Here is a 16,463-nt window from a genome sequence, read left to right as displayed (position 1 = left end):
CCGGGGGACAGATGTGTGGTGATGCATGACGGCTCCCGAAGCATGGGCTGCACCCCCGACGTCTCTGCAAAGGTCCTCATGATGACCTCCAAGTGACCCGACCTCCACCATCGGAGTTGTCAGGAGGTCTGGGGTGTTCCTCCTCTCAGCTCACGAGGGGTTAGGAGTCAGGGAAGGGTGGGGCTGCATTGCCTGAGCAGAGTATAGAGGAAAGAAGGATGGAGGGGATAGGGGATGAAATGTGGTGAAGTTAATAAGGTGGAGCCAATTCCATTTCAGAAAATGAATGAAAGTGTCGGTGCAGGGACATTCTAATCTGGTCATTCATGTGATATTTTATTGCAAAACAATGTTCTTTCAGTCCTGAAAAAACAAGAGTATGACGCCCAAGAAAACAAATACTGTCCAAAGCTCTAGACTCATACTAATCTGGATCATCTGCTGCCTGCTGCCTGCTGCTTCCTTCTACCAGTTCCAACACAGTCACAACTCAACATGGTGTGTGCTCTGACATCGAGGCTTGGACCAAACGTTAGAGACAGGTACTGTCTGTGGGCAGGTTCTCAGCTGTGACTGAGCTGGTTGCCAGATTTAGACCTGAGCTTGTTAGTAATGAAGATATGCTATAAACTCCTGCCTGGGCTCCTTCTGGCATGTGGCTGCTCTCCCACGGCCCACTGTCACCACTCTGATCCCCACGGTGAGTGTAGAAATATAACACATAGAACAGATACAACACTCTGTGGCATGGGAAACATCATACAAACACTGGGAGCAATGTTTGGTTGATAATTCCCACTCTATAGGTTCTATTTCTATAGCAAGATTGCTGGTTTGTCTGGTTGGCAAACCAAAACAAATTCTGTACTTACAGCATTCTTATGAATTCATCTATACAATATTTCCCCATGCATCTTGCCTAGCTCTTTGATTTGTACCCTCGCTGTGTGCCTGTCTGACCTGTGCAACATGTTGCAATAATTTTTTTGATCTCCACTGTACCTTGCGTATGAAAGTGACAAGACTGACAGCTTCTCTGGGCACGGCAAATTAATTTATTAGGATCATTATATTAGATATATTAAAATAAAGGACAATATATTAAAACAAAGGTAAAACATAAAATCAAAGGTAAAACAAATGAAAATGCACATACTGTAGTTTTATTTAATTTCAGCTGCTTGATGTGATTGTGGGTTAGATTTAACGTTAGTTGGCTAGCTAACTAGCAAAGCCAAGTAACTTTAGCCTAGCCATTCTCCATAACTTTATCAACTTGACAATCAGCTGGTTTTTGCCTATTTATACATTATTTATCAAATCATTATTTGTTGATGTTTTTGTTGCCTATTTATAAATGATTTATTAAATCATAATTTATTGAAGTTTTTGTCTCTTGTCATCATTGATGCCAATGATTTGTTTAGCATACCAACGTGGAATGAATAGATTGAACGACAATTTAATACTCGGCTGTTTGGTTAGAGACTTCAAAACCTAAGAACTAACAACTGGCTTTTGCCTGGACTATATCCTCTGGTGGAAAGAGGAAATAAAACAAATGTACTAATTCAAATAAAACAATACGAAGAAGTATTCAAGACTTGAAAACAGCGTCTGCTAAAGAGCAAGTGTCACACACACCCTGATCTATTTCACCTGTCTTTGTGATTGTCTCCACCCCCCTCCAGGTGTCGCCCATCTTCCCAATTATCCCCTGTGCATTTATACCTGTGTTCTCTGTGTGTCTGTTTGTCAAGTCAACCAGCGTTTTTGTCCCTGCTTTTTCCCAGTCTCTCTTGTCTCACCCTCCTGGTATGACCCTTGCCTGTCCTGACTCTGAGCCCGCCTGCCTGACCACTCCGCCTGCCCCTGACCCGGAGCCTACCTGCCGTCCTGTACCTTTGCCCAACCTCTGGATTATTAACCTCTGCCTGCCTCGACCTGTATATTACCTGCCCCTGTTGGATTATTGAACCATTGTTAATTGGACATTTGACCTTCATACCTGATAGCAAGTGGCTTGCCCAGTACGACACAGAGATGAAGCTGAGATGCATCTCCAAACGGAGTAGGAGCCGTCATCTCACATGTTCTACCATCAGATGAAGAACACCCTACTGCATTTGCATCACGGACTCTGTCACCAAGTTAGAAAAATTATGCTGATGCACTGTCAAGACTACCAAGCAAAAGTGACACCAACAGTGAAGGTGATAGAGCAGTCTTCCAGATCTCTCTCATCGGCTAACTGCCCATATATGTTTCAGACATATCAGAGGAAACAAGGAATGACCCAGTGCTTTCAAAAGTCTTGGAATTAACATTGGCAGGCTGGCCAACCTTCATAAACAAAACCTTTATCCATTCATCGACAAGAAAGACCAGTTGTCTACTGATCAAGTATGTGTTCTGTGGGGATCAAGGGTGGTGGTACCTCACAAATACAAGAGGAGACTGCTATCTGACCTGCATGAGGGACATCCAGTGATCACTCGAATGAAAACACTCGACCGCAGTTATCTGTGGTGACTTGGAATGAATCAGGACATTCAGCGGCGTATGGCCTATACGAGACTGCTCACCTGTGAAGCTGTTCGCAACAAGCCTGCTACTGCACCTCTCCATCCATGGTCCTGGGCTGCTACACCATGGGAACGCACCCATGTGGATTACGCTGAGATTGACAAGCAAAACTTCCTTGTTGTCGTCGATGTCTATTCCAAGTGGATGGAAGTGTTCCCTACTCAACTGACTACAGCTGAGAAGATCGTCAATCTTCTCAGACACCTGTTTGCATACTTTGGACTAGTCAAGGAGCTTGTCTCGGACGAAGGCCCACCTTTCCACAGCAAAATATTTCAAAATGTTTCTCAAGAACAACAGAGTAAGGCACATCCTGTCACCACCTCACCATCTGGCATCAAACGGGGCAGCGGAGAGAGCCGAGCAAACCTTTAAGAAGGCCTGGACTAGACTCAAGGATCAGTCTGTGCCCACCCACCAAAGACTTCCCCATTTCCTGTTTACTTACCGTAACACACCAGACAAAGTAACGGAACGTACACCAGCTGAACTCTTTCTGAAACTTCAACCACGTACCCGTCTGACATTGTTGAACCCAGACTCGTCAAACAGTGTGGCAAAGCACCAGCTATAGCAGAAGAAAGCTCATGACAGACACAAAGACAGTCAGAGATTTCAAAGAGGGAGAGAGGGTGATGGTACGTGACTTAAGACACACCAAGTGCCTGTGGAACTCAGGTGTGATCTTGCAACGCAGAGGACCCTTGACTTACCAAGTCCAAGTTGATCATCGCCATGTCAACGTTCATGTGGATCATCTGCTATGGTCCAACGCCCTAGCAGAGACATGCCGAGAGAACAAGAACAATAATGACCCCCCAGGACTATTCTCCTGACTGTGGACATACGGGGGAGACAGAGCCTGACCTTCCACCCGAACCTGGCCCACCACCGGAAGCCCAGGAGGAGCGGAGATATCCTGTTCGACAGTGAAGGGCACCTCAAAAGCTTGACCTGTGAATTGAGCTATTTCAGGAGGTAACGAACAGTAAAACAAACACTTTAAACATGTTTTTATTAAACCTTCATTTTAATAAAAGGAAAGAAAAAGGACATTACCTGGGCTAGTTATTAGTACAAAATCTATCTTCCGGGTAGAATAATCCCCTGGATTTGTGCTGGGCTCTGGAAAATCTGCTTCAACCCAGTAGTTGAGAAATGCTTATGAATGCATTGTTCAGATATTGCATTAGTATTTCCCTAATGTATTTCCCTTGTTCTCTGGAAGTTAAAAGTTATGGAGGAGGAGTGTAGTATTGGTTATCTATATCTGTCTATATTAGTTACTATGCTGTTACTAAGCAGTAATGTATTAAGGCAGTATTATGTTACAACGCCTAATAGAAGTGCACATGCGCGCTATTGGCCCGGGAGCTGTAGGGCACGAAATGATCTTACTAAACGACAATAAACTGTACTCCCGTCTCCCGGTAATTACTCCCTGTAATTTTCTCCAAAACACAAATATTACACCCGCCATCCCAGGATCCTGAGCCTGTGTAGGGACCTGATTAAAACTGAAAAGCAGGCTGATTTAGATGAATTAACATTTCGTTACTGATAGTTTGTATGGACTTTAAAAAAATGTATTCGATATTTTTACCCCGCATTTTTTTCCTTTTTGGATCCTTATTATCCACCTGTACTGTAGGTGGCGGAATGAACATATAATTGTTGCAAACGCTATTAAGCGAAAGAAGAAGAAGCAGCGCAACAGCAACCGCGCGCAGCAGCAGCCGCAGCAGCGCAACGCCGCAGTACAGCCGCAGCAGCAGCTGAACCCACTACTGCCCCCAGCTGGAATAACAATCAATGTACCATTAGTGAGGTGGTGCATCATCCAAGGTCCAGTGAAGATACAGTACTTCAGTATTCATTCCATAGTCAGACATATACACATTTTATTTGTTTAGCCCAAATACATATTAGATTAACTAAAGCAATTGCATTTTTCTTATCCTAAATATTATGATAGACAATTATAGAAGTTCAAGAAAAAGCTAACGAATAATATGCTTAGTTAGGCTGCAGGATAATACAGCTAGCTAAATATCTACATTATTATCAATGTAGCTTACACTTTTGTTGTAAAAAGTAATTTATGGCTTGAAAACATCTGTCAAGAATGTCGAGGATACTGCTCCAATAAGTGCATGTTGTTCTTGCACAGTAAGCTCGGGCGTGCGTAGCGTTTTGGGGAAAGGACGGGACAGAATCTGACTGAACATTTTGACACGATGAACTGGGTGGACCCTTCTTCAAATTCAGGCTACGGGGGGTTTAAGACGGTAGCTAGCTAGCAAGATAGACAACCCAGCTGGACAGCAAGTTAGGGATACTTTTCGGCGAATCATCAATTTCATGATCTCAAGTCAACCCACGGTAAGAGCGTTTTTTACGACCAATTCTTCATTCACAATTGTAGTTGTCTTTGAGTGATTCAATGAGCCAGCTCGAGCTAACGTTATTAACTAGCTAAGGTTATTAACTAGCTAACGTTACCTAGCTAACCAAATGTGTGAATGCTGTTGTTGTGGCAAGCTAAGCAAACTACTGCTAAAATAACGTGGTGCTTGCAAATTGACGTTAACAATATTAGCAGAGTTTCCAAACCTACTGTACAGTCTTTGATATTAACTAGTTACTTGGTGTTAAGAGGGGAAATTATTAGCTAACTGACATGATGGCTAGCAGCAGCATCTAGCTAGCGTATGTGTCAATATATGTTAGCTATCTCACGTTAATTGTTTTGCAAGCGAATATGCTGTCAGATAGCTAGCTAATAAAGTGGTTGGTTATAGTTAATCATAATCTAGCTAGCTGGCCAGCCTACTTGTTAAAATGCTAGCTAGCTACACATGGGTTAACGTTACCAGTTAGCTAGCTTAGCTGACAGTTCATCAGTGAGAATTTGCATGTATAAACAGCCTATGAACAGAGACAGAGAAGGCAGATTGTCATCTAGCCAATGTTTAACAATAATTTCCTTACAGTAGTTGCCTAATGTGCCAACTGTACAACCTAGCTACAAGCTAACCTAACAACATTTTTCACAGGCCTAAGGATAACCTGCGGTTTTCCTTTTGTGTCTGCCCCCGGAAAAGCATTACTTTGGGGGTCTCTCCCAACTAAACCTCTACACTGGATTAGACAGAACCAGCTCGTAGAGAACAACGACGCCTGGTGACGAATATTGAATATGACAGGTAAGCAATATCTGCAATTTCCCGAATAGCTTTAATACTGTAGTACACAAGAGGGTTATGCATCCTGAATGCAGTGGAGGTCATTTCTAAGCTGAACTGCTGCAGAGGCTGAAAAGTCCCTGAGCTGCTTAATCAAAGTCTTCAGTGAATCACTCAAGGAGGTGCCCCTGTCCCTCCTATGTGATAGGTTGTCTGTGTACTAGTGTGTATGTATTTGTGTCTTGAGTGTGTCCAGGTTCAGTGTATGAAAATATACGTTTCCAGACGTTTCCCCAGCATTGGTGTCTGCTGGCAAACCTCTTGCCAAGTAGCTGAAAGGCTGCCTCTCTGATCAGTCAATCAAATGTATTTATTAGAGGGGCGGCAGGTAGCCTAGCGGTTAGAGCATTGGGCCATCCAAAATGTTGCTAGATCGAATCCCCGAGCTGACAAGGTAAAAATATGTCGTTCTGTCCCTGAACAAGGCAGTTAACCCACTTTTCCCCTGTAGGCCGTCATTGTAAATAATAATTTGTTCTTAACTGACTTGCCTAGTTAAATGTAAAAATGGCCTCATTTTTTTAATCAGCAGATGTCACAGTGCTATACAGAAACCCATCCTAAAACCCCAAACAGCAAGCAATGCAGCTTGTTCTCTCTCCCTCCCTCTCTTTCTCACACAGAGAGACAGAGGGTGGATAGTGAAGCCCATTGTGTTAGTGAGATGTTTATTAATGAGAGAGGGATAGAAAGGGAGGCAGAGCAGCTATAGAAGGGGCTAATCGCTAATCTCATAGTGCACTGAAAGCCAAGGCACCCAGGCTGTTCTCTGTTAGCTCCTCCACTAGCTGAAGAAGAAACACAGGACAGAGACTCTGAGGGAGACACAAGTTGTCTTCGGCAGAGGCCATAAGGGCTGTGTGACTGTGTGTCTGTGAAATTCTTCACATTGGTTGGAGCTGTATGGAGGGTGTGTGTGTGTGGTGTTTTGTTGCTGAGGTTTAAGCTGGTGCGTATGTGTGAAGGGCGTGTTGTTTGTGGTCAATCCATGTGTTAAGGATTTGACAAGGTGGGTTATGGATATGTGTGTTTCTGTGTTAAGAAATGAACAGTCTTTAGTTAGTGTTGTCAGGCTTGTTTGAGGCTCTGAGCGGTTGTGTAGATTTACGACAGGACTGATTTGTATGCAAGACTAGAGTAATTTTTTTGTCTTGTCATTGGAACTTGATTTTATATAGCCTAGCCTATGTGTTTGTATGTGTTCCAGCGTATCAGTGTGTGTTTTTGTGCGAGAATTTGCTTCTGTGTGTGAGAGACTAGCTGTGTGCTTGAGTGTGTGTGAGCCGGTGTGTGTGTGTGTACCCACCATGCCCCTGCCTGTGCCCGATGTCCCGGCCTCTCGGAGGCTGACACTGGACTGTCGTTTCCTCCTGGATCATCGCGTTGGCAGGGGTAAGAGGTCCCATCTCCGCCTCGTACTCTCTGTGTCTGTTTCTCTGTTCCTCTAGTTTCTTCCCACTTCTCTCTTCCTACAACTGTCTTTTTGTTTCACTGTGGCTCAGCATTTTTCCACACTCACACTCGTTTACCTGTGCAGTTAAAAAAAAAAAATCAAGTACAATATTAATATATCTCAATTACCCTTTTTGAATCTGTTCATCTTAAGACGTATTGTTTGGAACAGTATACTCTACAAGTACATCACATTTCCATAGTGGGTGCTCTGCTAATTTTGAAGTTCTGATCCATTTTATGAGCACCACCAACACAGTGAATGGATTCAAAGGGAACTCCCTGTGCTGGTGGTTTGCTGAATGTACAATCCTAAAGCAGGGCTGTGATTGGTTTATAACCTATAATATACATTTCTATGTAAAAGAAAAATGGGTCATATCATTAAAAGAACCAGAGAGCAACTCTGGAAATGTTGTGTGTCTGAAGAGTATATTGTTTCAAACAATATAATGTAAAAAAAAAATCAAAAAGGATCGTTTTGAGACATTCATACTAATGTATTTGAAAAATAGTATTTCAGAGTCTAGACACTCCATATTTGAGGGTACACTATAAGGACTATGCTGTAGGTCTTCAAATGCTTAAAATGGCCACTTTCATCATATTGATTTAAAAAAAAAAAAATGGTTTGTGATATAAATGTAAAAAGCATGTTAGTCGGTTAACCGCCCAAAATACATTTGATTGGTCATGCTTATCGGTCTATAGGTTAATTTTCATAATTTAGTGGAATTAAATTGGCGAATGTGTATTTTCATTAGTCCTCATTAGTGATGCACCAATATGACGTTTTTGACCGATAGCCTTGCCAAAAAAAACGATACCGCTATTCACAATTTGAATGGCCTTTTAAGCATTCTAGTATAGTTAACACACACACGGACCCAGCGGTCTAAGGCACTGCATCTCAGTGCAAGAGGCGTCACTACAGTCCCTGGTTTGAATCCAGGCTGTATCACATCCGGCCGTGATTGGGAGTCCCATAGTGCGGCGCACAATTGGCCCAGCTTCGTCCGGGCCATCATTGTAAATAGGAATTTGTTCTTAACTGACTTGCCTAGTTAAAAAAGTCATTTTGTTGGCATTTACGTATTCCTAAATCATTGCAGGATTCCTAAATCATTGCAGGATTCCTAAATCATTGCTAAGAATAATGAAAATGACTGCAGGTTCTACTGGTCATTGTTTTCAGGCTGGTTATATTGGTGCTAGCTAGGTACCAAGCTAAAGCTAGCTACCCCAGGAGTTGCGGTCAAACAAATTATGCTTTATTACCAACGCAGTATTATAAACACATCGTTCGTGGCCAGTGTTGCTTTTTTGCAGACTTTTTTGTACAGCTTTGACAGTGCTACTGTATATTTTTTGACACGCAAAAACCCAAACGGAATTCCTTGGTATACTTATTTTCCACCATAATTTGTAAATAAATTCATAAAAAATACTACAATGTGATTTTCTGGATTTTTTTTCTCATTTTGTCTGTCATAGTTGAAGTGTACCTATGATGAAAATTACAGGCCTCTCTCATCTTTTTAAGTGGGAGAACTTGCACAATTGGTGGCTGACTAAATACTTTTTTGCCCCACTGTATGTCATGAAGCTAATAGCAGTGACGCAATTACTGTGTAACTCCGGTAGGGCAACATCTGAAACAGCGCACTTGGTGGTGTGTACCGGTGCTCGACCAGTCGGCGAAAGCCAACATCACCCACGACAGAGAACGGTAGATTGTCAAGCGCAATGTATTCCATTATTCTTGGCTTTAATCGATTTCACCTTTGAGTTGGCTCGCTGAAATTTTGTTCCTCTTTCAAATGACCCCTCGACTTGTTGACTGCTCGATCCACACAGCAGACATTGTGGGCTAGGTTAGGAATGCTGTGTTGCACATATAGCGCAAAATTTTATGTGCCGTCATTACATACGTTATATAGGTATGCACGTCAGCTTTGACATTGGTTTTGCACATCGGGGCATTAAACTAGACATCGGCCGATACTGATGTTGGCATTTTTAGCTAATATCGTCCGATTTTGACATTTTCACTGATATATCGTGCATCCCTAGTCTTCATGTATTTTGTTAATCACACACGCACAGCATGCAGAGCCTAGTTTGAGGAGCGGAATAGCCTACCACATGTCAGACAGCGTGAGAGTAGCTCCTCACAAAGCTGGTAATTGAGTAAAACGTGCTTTTATAAGCCCAGTCAATACGCAAAAAATAACAATTCTAAATGCAATCCCGTGTTTACTGTTTTGATGGCCACAATTTTAAAAAGTGCTACTATTTTTATTTCTCTATCTGAACTTGTAATTAAAGAGCGCCATGGGTTATAGACGATGATAGGCAGGCAGTCAGCGCGTCACCAACCACTACAATGTCAGCTTGAGGCAGTATAATTGTCTGAAACCTGAACACTTCAAATGATGAGGCTTGTCTTATCTTGCTTCAAAGTAGTCTAGTCAAAATCCAACCATAGAAACGTGGAAGCAATTATTCTAAAAATAAAATTGATTGGTTTTCATATAAACTTTCTTACGTTGTCCAGAAGCCAAAGGCACAATCCTAGTCATATTAGCAACCCATCCTAATTGTTGCTATGAGATCCCTAAGGAAGATGTTCATCTCTATCCCAGAACCGCTCGCGTTAGGTGTTCTGTTTACAACTGTGTTTTCCTGAGAATTGCGTTTTGGTAAATGTTTGAAAAGGACGTTTTATTAGCGGCTTCATTACAGGAGTTGCATGTTCAATAATAGACTATCTGCGTTGCTTCTACATTTGCATTGCTTGCTCTTTGGGGTTTTAAGCTGGGTTTCTGTAAATGAGGAAATGGGAAGACTGATGGTGGATGAGGGGGGTGATGCAGGCAGAGGGTGGAGAGAGGGAGCGAGGGAGAGCAAGGGAGCTGAAGAGTGAGTGGGTGGAGGGTTTCTTCCTCACAGCCCCTGTAGGTGCAGAGCTGTCCCCCCCACCCCTCTCTCTCTCTCGCTCTCTTGTGTGTGAATTGTGATTGGATAGGAGGTGTGTGTGCGTGTGTGTGAAATCAGCGTCATTCTCTTGAGACTGAGCGATTGGGAGCGCAAACGGGAAAATACAAGGTCATCGCAACACGCTTCTCGCTGATGCTGTCTGTCAGCCTTCTCGTACAGCGTATGTGTGTGTTCATTTTTATTGCAGGGAGCAAGCTTGTGTGCCTACAAGACTGTGTGTGTATATGACCGTGCACCTATGTATTAATCCCAAAGAACACTGTGTGTGTGTATTTTTCGGTGTCTTGTTTGCACAGCAGTGTGTGTGTGTGCGTGTGACTATCCGTGACCGCATCAGAGAAGCTGCAGGCAGATAGTGAAACGCGTCAGCATCGTGATCGATGTATGGTAAGAATGCTAAGTATCCTTTTCTCTCTGTGTGTGTGTGTGTGTGCTCCTGCGCAATGTCAATCATCCTCCGTTGAGCCAGTTTTCCTACATTCTCTAAAATCCATGGTTTCTTATCTTCCCAGTGATGGTCACTGCTCTGGACAGTCTATGGTATTTTATGCATGTAGACTAGTATGTGACTTGTATGTGACTTGTATGCATATGGAACTGTATAAAATATGGTACTCTAATAGCGTTAACTGTAGTGTTGTGGTGGTACTGAAGAGGTGTCCAGCTGTGTCTGATCATGTACGTTCTAGGTGAACTATGTAAGTTGCTGCTTATCGTCATCTTCTTATACTGTCCCTGAAGTTGTATACGTCTGCTGGTCCTCTATGGTATATTGACATGTTTGTGTGGGCACATCAATATGTGTGTGATACACACTCTTAATGCACTAGCCTAATACATGTGTGTGTGTGTGTGTGTGTGTGTGTAATAGCCTAACACAGTCAACCCTGTTGAACGATCAGGGAAAAAATGCATAGTTACCTATCTCAATATTATTTTTGGACAATATTATATTGGTACTTTGACTCCAAGTATTGATTAAAAAAATATAATAAAAAAATAACTAAAATATATATGTATATGAGCGCTAGCTAGCGCTAGTCTGCTGTACCTGCGTTAAAACTCTGGTATTATTCATCCTAGAGCTTGTTCTCCATCTTCTTTTTTAAATAGTTTGCACTTTTATGTATTTCCCTGACTGATGAATACAACTTGTTTTCTCATGCTCTCTTGTCCCTCTGCAACAGACATGGTGAGCAATGTGTTTGGAACATCGAATCTCAATGAAATCGCAGTATCGAATTGCGATTCATGAGAATCACAATACATATCGTATCATGATAATATCGAATCTTTAGGTCCCTGGCAATTTCCATGCCCTACTAGCTGTACTGCTATGTAATTTTGCCGTTCAACCACACACACTGGCTATTGACGTGTGTGTGTGTGGAGGTTGTTATGTTCCAGGAGGCTGTTGTTTATTGAGATAAATCACTGTATTGATGTTGGTCCATTAGCTAAATGAATGGCTATCCACTGTTAATTTAGATAATACAGGATGTTTTTCATTCTTTCCTATAGTGCTTCAATATGCTGCCATTCATTCAGCTGTGGTATGAATGCCGCATGCTGAGTCTTTGAGCTCACATTCAGTTCAGTGCATTACTGTACACTATAGATCTGTATGGATCATGTTCATGCAGGTCCGAAGGTACATAGTTTAACTGATAGGTATGATGAATGACGTACATATAGCCTAATGATATTGTGTCGTGTTTAGCTGTGCTCATCCAGCATGTTTTCTCTCACCCACACAGCATTTGACACGTTCAATGAATTGGAGGTGTGCAGTATGTTCCGTGATCTTCTTTACGATCGGGGTGTGTGTGTGTGTGTTTGGCTGTGGAAATGTCTGCTAGTGATAGTATGTTGCATTTATTATGGATCCCCATTAGCTGCTACCAAAGCAGCAGCTACTCTTACTGGGGTCCAGCACAATTAAGGCAGTTTATACAATTTTAAAAACATTACAATGCATTCACAGATTTCACAACACACTGGGTGCCCTCAGGCCCCTACTCTACCACATATCTACAGCACTAAACCCGTGTGTGTGTGTGCTCCAATGTTTGTGTTGCTTCACAGTCCCCTCAGGGTTAGGGTTTTTTTATATCTAAATGTACTGCTTGCGTCAGTTACTTGATGTGGAATAGAGTTCCATGTAGTCCTGTGTGCCTCCCATAGTCTGTTCTGGACTTGGGGACTGTGAAAAGACCTCTTGTTGGGTATGCATGGTGTCCGAGTTGTGTGCCAGTAGTTTAGACAGACAGCTCGGCCCATTCAACATGTCAATACCTCTCATAAATAAAAGTAGTGATGAAGAGTCTCTCCGCAACATTCAGCCAGGAGAGATTGACATGCATATTATTAATATTAGCTCTCTGTGAACATCCAAGGGCCAGCCGTGCTGCCCTGTTCTGAGCCAATTGCAATTGGCTAAGTCCTTTTTGTGTCACCTGACCACACGACTGAACAGTAGGCAAGGTGCGACAAATCTAGGGCCTGTAGGACCTGCCTTGTTGATAGTGTTATTAAGGAGGGAGAGCATCGCTTTATTATAGACAGACTTATCCCTCCCTATCTTAGCTACTACTGCATCAATATATTTTGACCATGACAGTTTACAATCTAGGGTTACTCCAAGCAGTTTAGTCATCTGAACTTGCTCAATTTCCACATTATTTATTACAATATTTAGTTGAGGTTTAAGGGTTTAGTGAGTTTTGTTCCAAATACAATGCTTTTAGTTTTAGAAATATTTAGGGCTAACTTATTCCTTGCCACCCACTCTGAAACTAACTGCAGCTCTTTGAGTGTTGCAGTCATTTCAGTCGCTGTAGTAGCTGACGTGTATAGTGTTGAGTCATCTGCATACATAGACACTCTGGCTTTACTCAAAGTCAGTGGCATGTCATTAGTAAAAATTGAAAAAAGAAAGGGACATAAACAGCTGCCCCGGGGAATTCCCAATTCCAACTGGATTATATTTGAGAGACTTCCATTAAAGAACACCCTCTGTGTTCTGTTAGACAAGTAACTCTTTATCCACAATATAGCAGTGGGTGTAACGCCATAACACAAGTTTTTCCAGCAGCAGACTTTGATCGATTTAATGTCAAAAGTCACACGGAAGTCTATGTCAAACGGTGACGGAGGCTCTCGTGTTTCTGTGTCTGTCTGTGTGGCCTGAGTGGCACTCAATGGCACTCTCTCTATTTCCTATTAATGACTTTAACAGAGACTGGAGCTACAGACCATTATACTCTCCTCTACTTGGTCTGTGTCTGGGTGGGGCTGTAGATTTAGTGACGTTTGGTTGCTCTCTGTGCTGATAAAAATAGCAAGAAGTGGTGTGTGTCTCTCTCTCTCTCTCTCTCGCTCTCTCTCTACCCCCCCCCCCCCCTTATGTAATGGCCCTGAAGGCTCCCCGCTTTTAACCATCATGGTGAGCAGAGTACAGAGTGTGTATATGATTGCTGTGCATGTAGCATACAATAATGGGCTGGATTATCTTTGCAGTATGCACTGGTTACAGTGAAGCGTGCTGAGCACAGTAGGTAGGGAGTGTGTGATGACGTCATTTGGTCACGATACTTCTCAGGACATGGGCCTGCCACACACACACACACACACACACACTTACTTCACACCAGACCATGTGAGCGGTTGGAAATCCCGCTCATTGCTCTGCTCTGGTGCTCCATGTCCTTTCTTACTGCTCTGCTAAAAACTGTTCCGCTCTCACAGGAAAAGAAACTCACAGGAAAAAAAATGCGCTCCATTCAATAAAATCACAGTTTAACCAACACCCATCTATTTTTGTGACTACCTGGACCTACCAGTTGATTTTTAAGTATTGAAACCAAACCATGTGGATTTGAATGAAAAGTATTTGAATAAACATGAAAAAGTGAATTTTTAAGAAGCGAACATAATTTCAAATTGGCTACATATTCATATTAAACCGCATATAAACACTCTAAATTGCTCAGGAGCCAGACAGGGAGCCTAAGGAACGAAAATAAATTGTCTGTCTATTCTTTCAAGGCTATAGCCTGCAAAGAAATACATTGAAGCACTTGCGAGTGCGACACAATAGGCTGGTAGGGACCTAAAGCGCACAGCATTTAAACATTTCATTGTATTAAATCATTCCATAAATTGTGCATATACTGTACGCTGTGACTTAGAATTAAATACAATTTAAACAAAAAAATGACTTTTTTTGAATTCATCTTTAGAAACACGAGTTTGGCCAGTCTGTGGCTTCATGCTCATGCAATGGTGTCTGGAGAGCAGGCAAGCTCTCCAGACAAGAATATCCTCTCTACACTGGCAGAGCCACTGGGGATGCTAAACACCCTTTTTCTGGGCAGAGATGCGGAGAAGGAAAAACAATTATAATAATTATACGTAGGCCTAAAGGTTTTTAGGCAAAACCTAATCAAAACGGAAAGCTCCTTGAATGTGGGAATGGGCCAGGCCTATTGGACCAAAATCTATTATGTTATACAGATAATAGAAAGAAAATTAATGAAACATTTCAGAGATCTATTTTTTTGGGCCACCCTCGAAGCAGCATTACCCATGCAGAGCAAGGGGAACAACTACTCCAAGTCTGAGCTGACAAGGTAAAAATCTGTCGTTCTGCCCCTGAACAAGGCACCGTTCCTAGGCCGTCATTGAAAATAAGAATGTGTTGTTAACGGGATTGCAGCCATAACAAGTTAACGGGATAATTGTCATCAACGACCGCTGAATTGCATCGCGCCACATTCAAACAATATTACTAAAAATATTTATATTCATGAAATCACAAGTGCAATATAGGAAAATACAGCTTAGCCTTTTGTTAATCCACCTGTCGTGTCAGATTTTGAAAATATGCTTTACAGCGAAAGCAATACAAGCGTTTGTAAGTTTATCGATCGCTCGACAAAGCATTATGTACACTTAGCATCAAGTAGCTTGGTCACAAATCAGAAAAGCAATCAAATTATTCGTTTACCTTTTGATCTTCGGATGTTTTCACTCACAACTCCCAGTTACACAACTGTTCCTTTTGTTCCATAAAGATTATTTTTATACCCAAAATACCTCAGTTTGTTTGGCGCGTTATGTTCAGAAATCCACAGGAAAGAGTGGTCACAACAACGCAGACAAATTCCAAATAGTTTCCATAATGTCCACAGAAACATATCAAACGTTTTTTATAATCAATCCTCAGGTTGTTTTTTAAAATATATAATTGATAATATATCAACCTTCAACTGTCTTTATCAGTAGGAGAGGGAAAGGCAATGGCAGCCCAAACTCTGTTACGCATACAAAACGCTGCTGGCACCCAGCCATACAATGACGCAATGTTATCGTTCTCGCTCATTTTTCTAAATAAAAGCCTGAAACTATGTCTAAAGACTGACACCTTGAGGAAGCGGTATGAAAAGGAATCTGGTTGATATCCCTTTTAAATGGAGCAAAGGCAGGCTATGGAACATGGAGTTTTCAAAATAGAAGCCATTTCCTGGTTTGATTTTCCTCAGGGTTTCGCCTGCAATATCAGTTCTGTTATACTCACAGACAATATTTTGACAGTTTTGGAAACTTTAGAGTGTTTTCTATTCTATTCAATACTAATAATAATATGCATATATTAGCAACTGAGACTGAGGAGCAGGCCATTTAGTTTGGGCAATTTTATTCATCCAAGCTACTCAATACTGCCCCCCAGCCGTAAGAAGTTAACTGACTTGCCTAGTTAAATAAAGGTGTAAAAAAAATATATATACAGTGCCTTGCGAAAGTATTCGGCCCCCTTGAACTTTGCGACCTTTTGCCACATTTCAGGCTTCAAACATAGATATAAAACTGTATTTTTTTGTGAAGATTCAACAACAAGTGGGACACAATCATGAAGTGGAACGACATTTATTGGATATTTCAAACTTTTTTAACAAATCAAAAACTGAAAAATTGGGCGTGCAAACTTATTCAGCCCCCTTAAGTTAATACTTTGTAGCGCCACATTTTGCTGCGATTACAGCTGTAAGTCGCTTGGGGTATGTCTCTATCAGTTTTGCACATCGAGAGACTGAATTTTTTTTCCCATTCCTCCTTGCAAAACAGCTCGAGCTCAGTGAGGTTGGATGGAGAGCATTTGTGAACAGCAGTTTTCAGTTC

General features: G+C 41.9%; 1 protein-coding gene across 3 annotated transcripts in view; it reads left to right on the top strand.

The window, feature by feature from the left end:
• The first annotated feature begins 4,284 nt into the window (after nucleotides 1-4,284).
• LOC110521069 (protein EFR3 homolog B) overlaps nucleotides 4,285-16,463 on the top strand; it is a 61,571-nt gene continuing 49,392 nt past the window's right edge. The window contains exons 1-2 of one of the 3 annotated variants that reach the window (XM_036975954.2): nucleotides 4,285-4,968; nucleotides 5,643-5,792. In XM_036975954.2, coding sequence (XP_036831849.1) covers nucleotides 5,786-5,792 — 7 coding nt within the window. In that variant the 5' untranslated portion in view covers nucleotides 4,285-4,968; nucleotides 5,643-5,785. Of the gene's footprint in view, nucleotides 4,969-5,642; nucleotides 5,793-6,445; nucleotides 7,224-10,163; nucleotides 10,444-10,582; nucleotides 10,671-16,463 lie in introns of those variants that run through there. The other 2 variants (XM_036975956.2, XM_036975952.2) reach the window with 2 other exon arrangements.

Source organism: Oncorhynchus mykiss, chromosome 4 (assembly GCF_057628025.1).
Source record: "Oncorhynchus mykiss isolate SJ-2025 chromosome 4, ASM5762802v1, whole genome shotgun sequence".
Lineage (NCBI taxonomy): Eukaryota > Metazoa > Chordata > Actinopteri > Salmoniformes > Salmonidae > Oncorhynchus > Oncorhynchus mykiss.
This window is presented reverse-complemented; position numbering and strand designations above follow the sequence as displayed.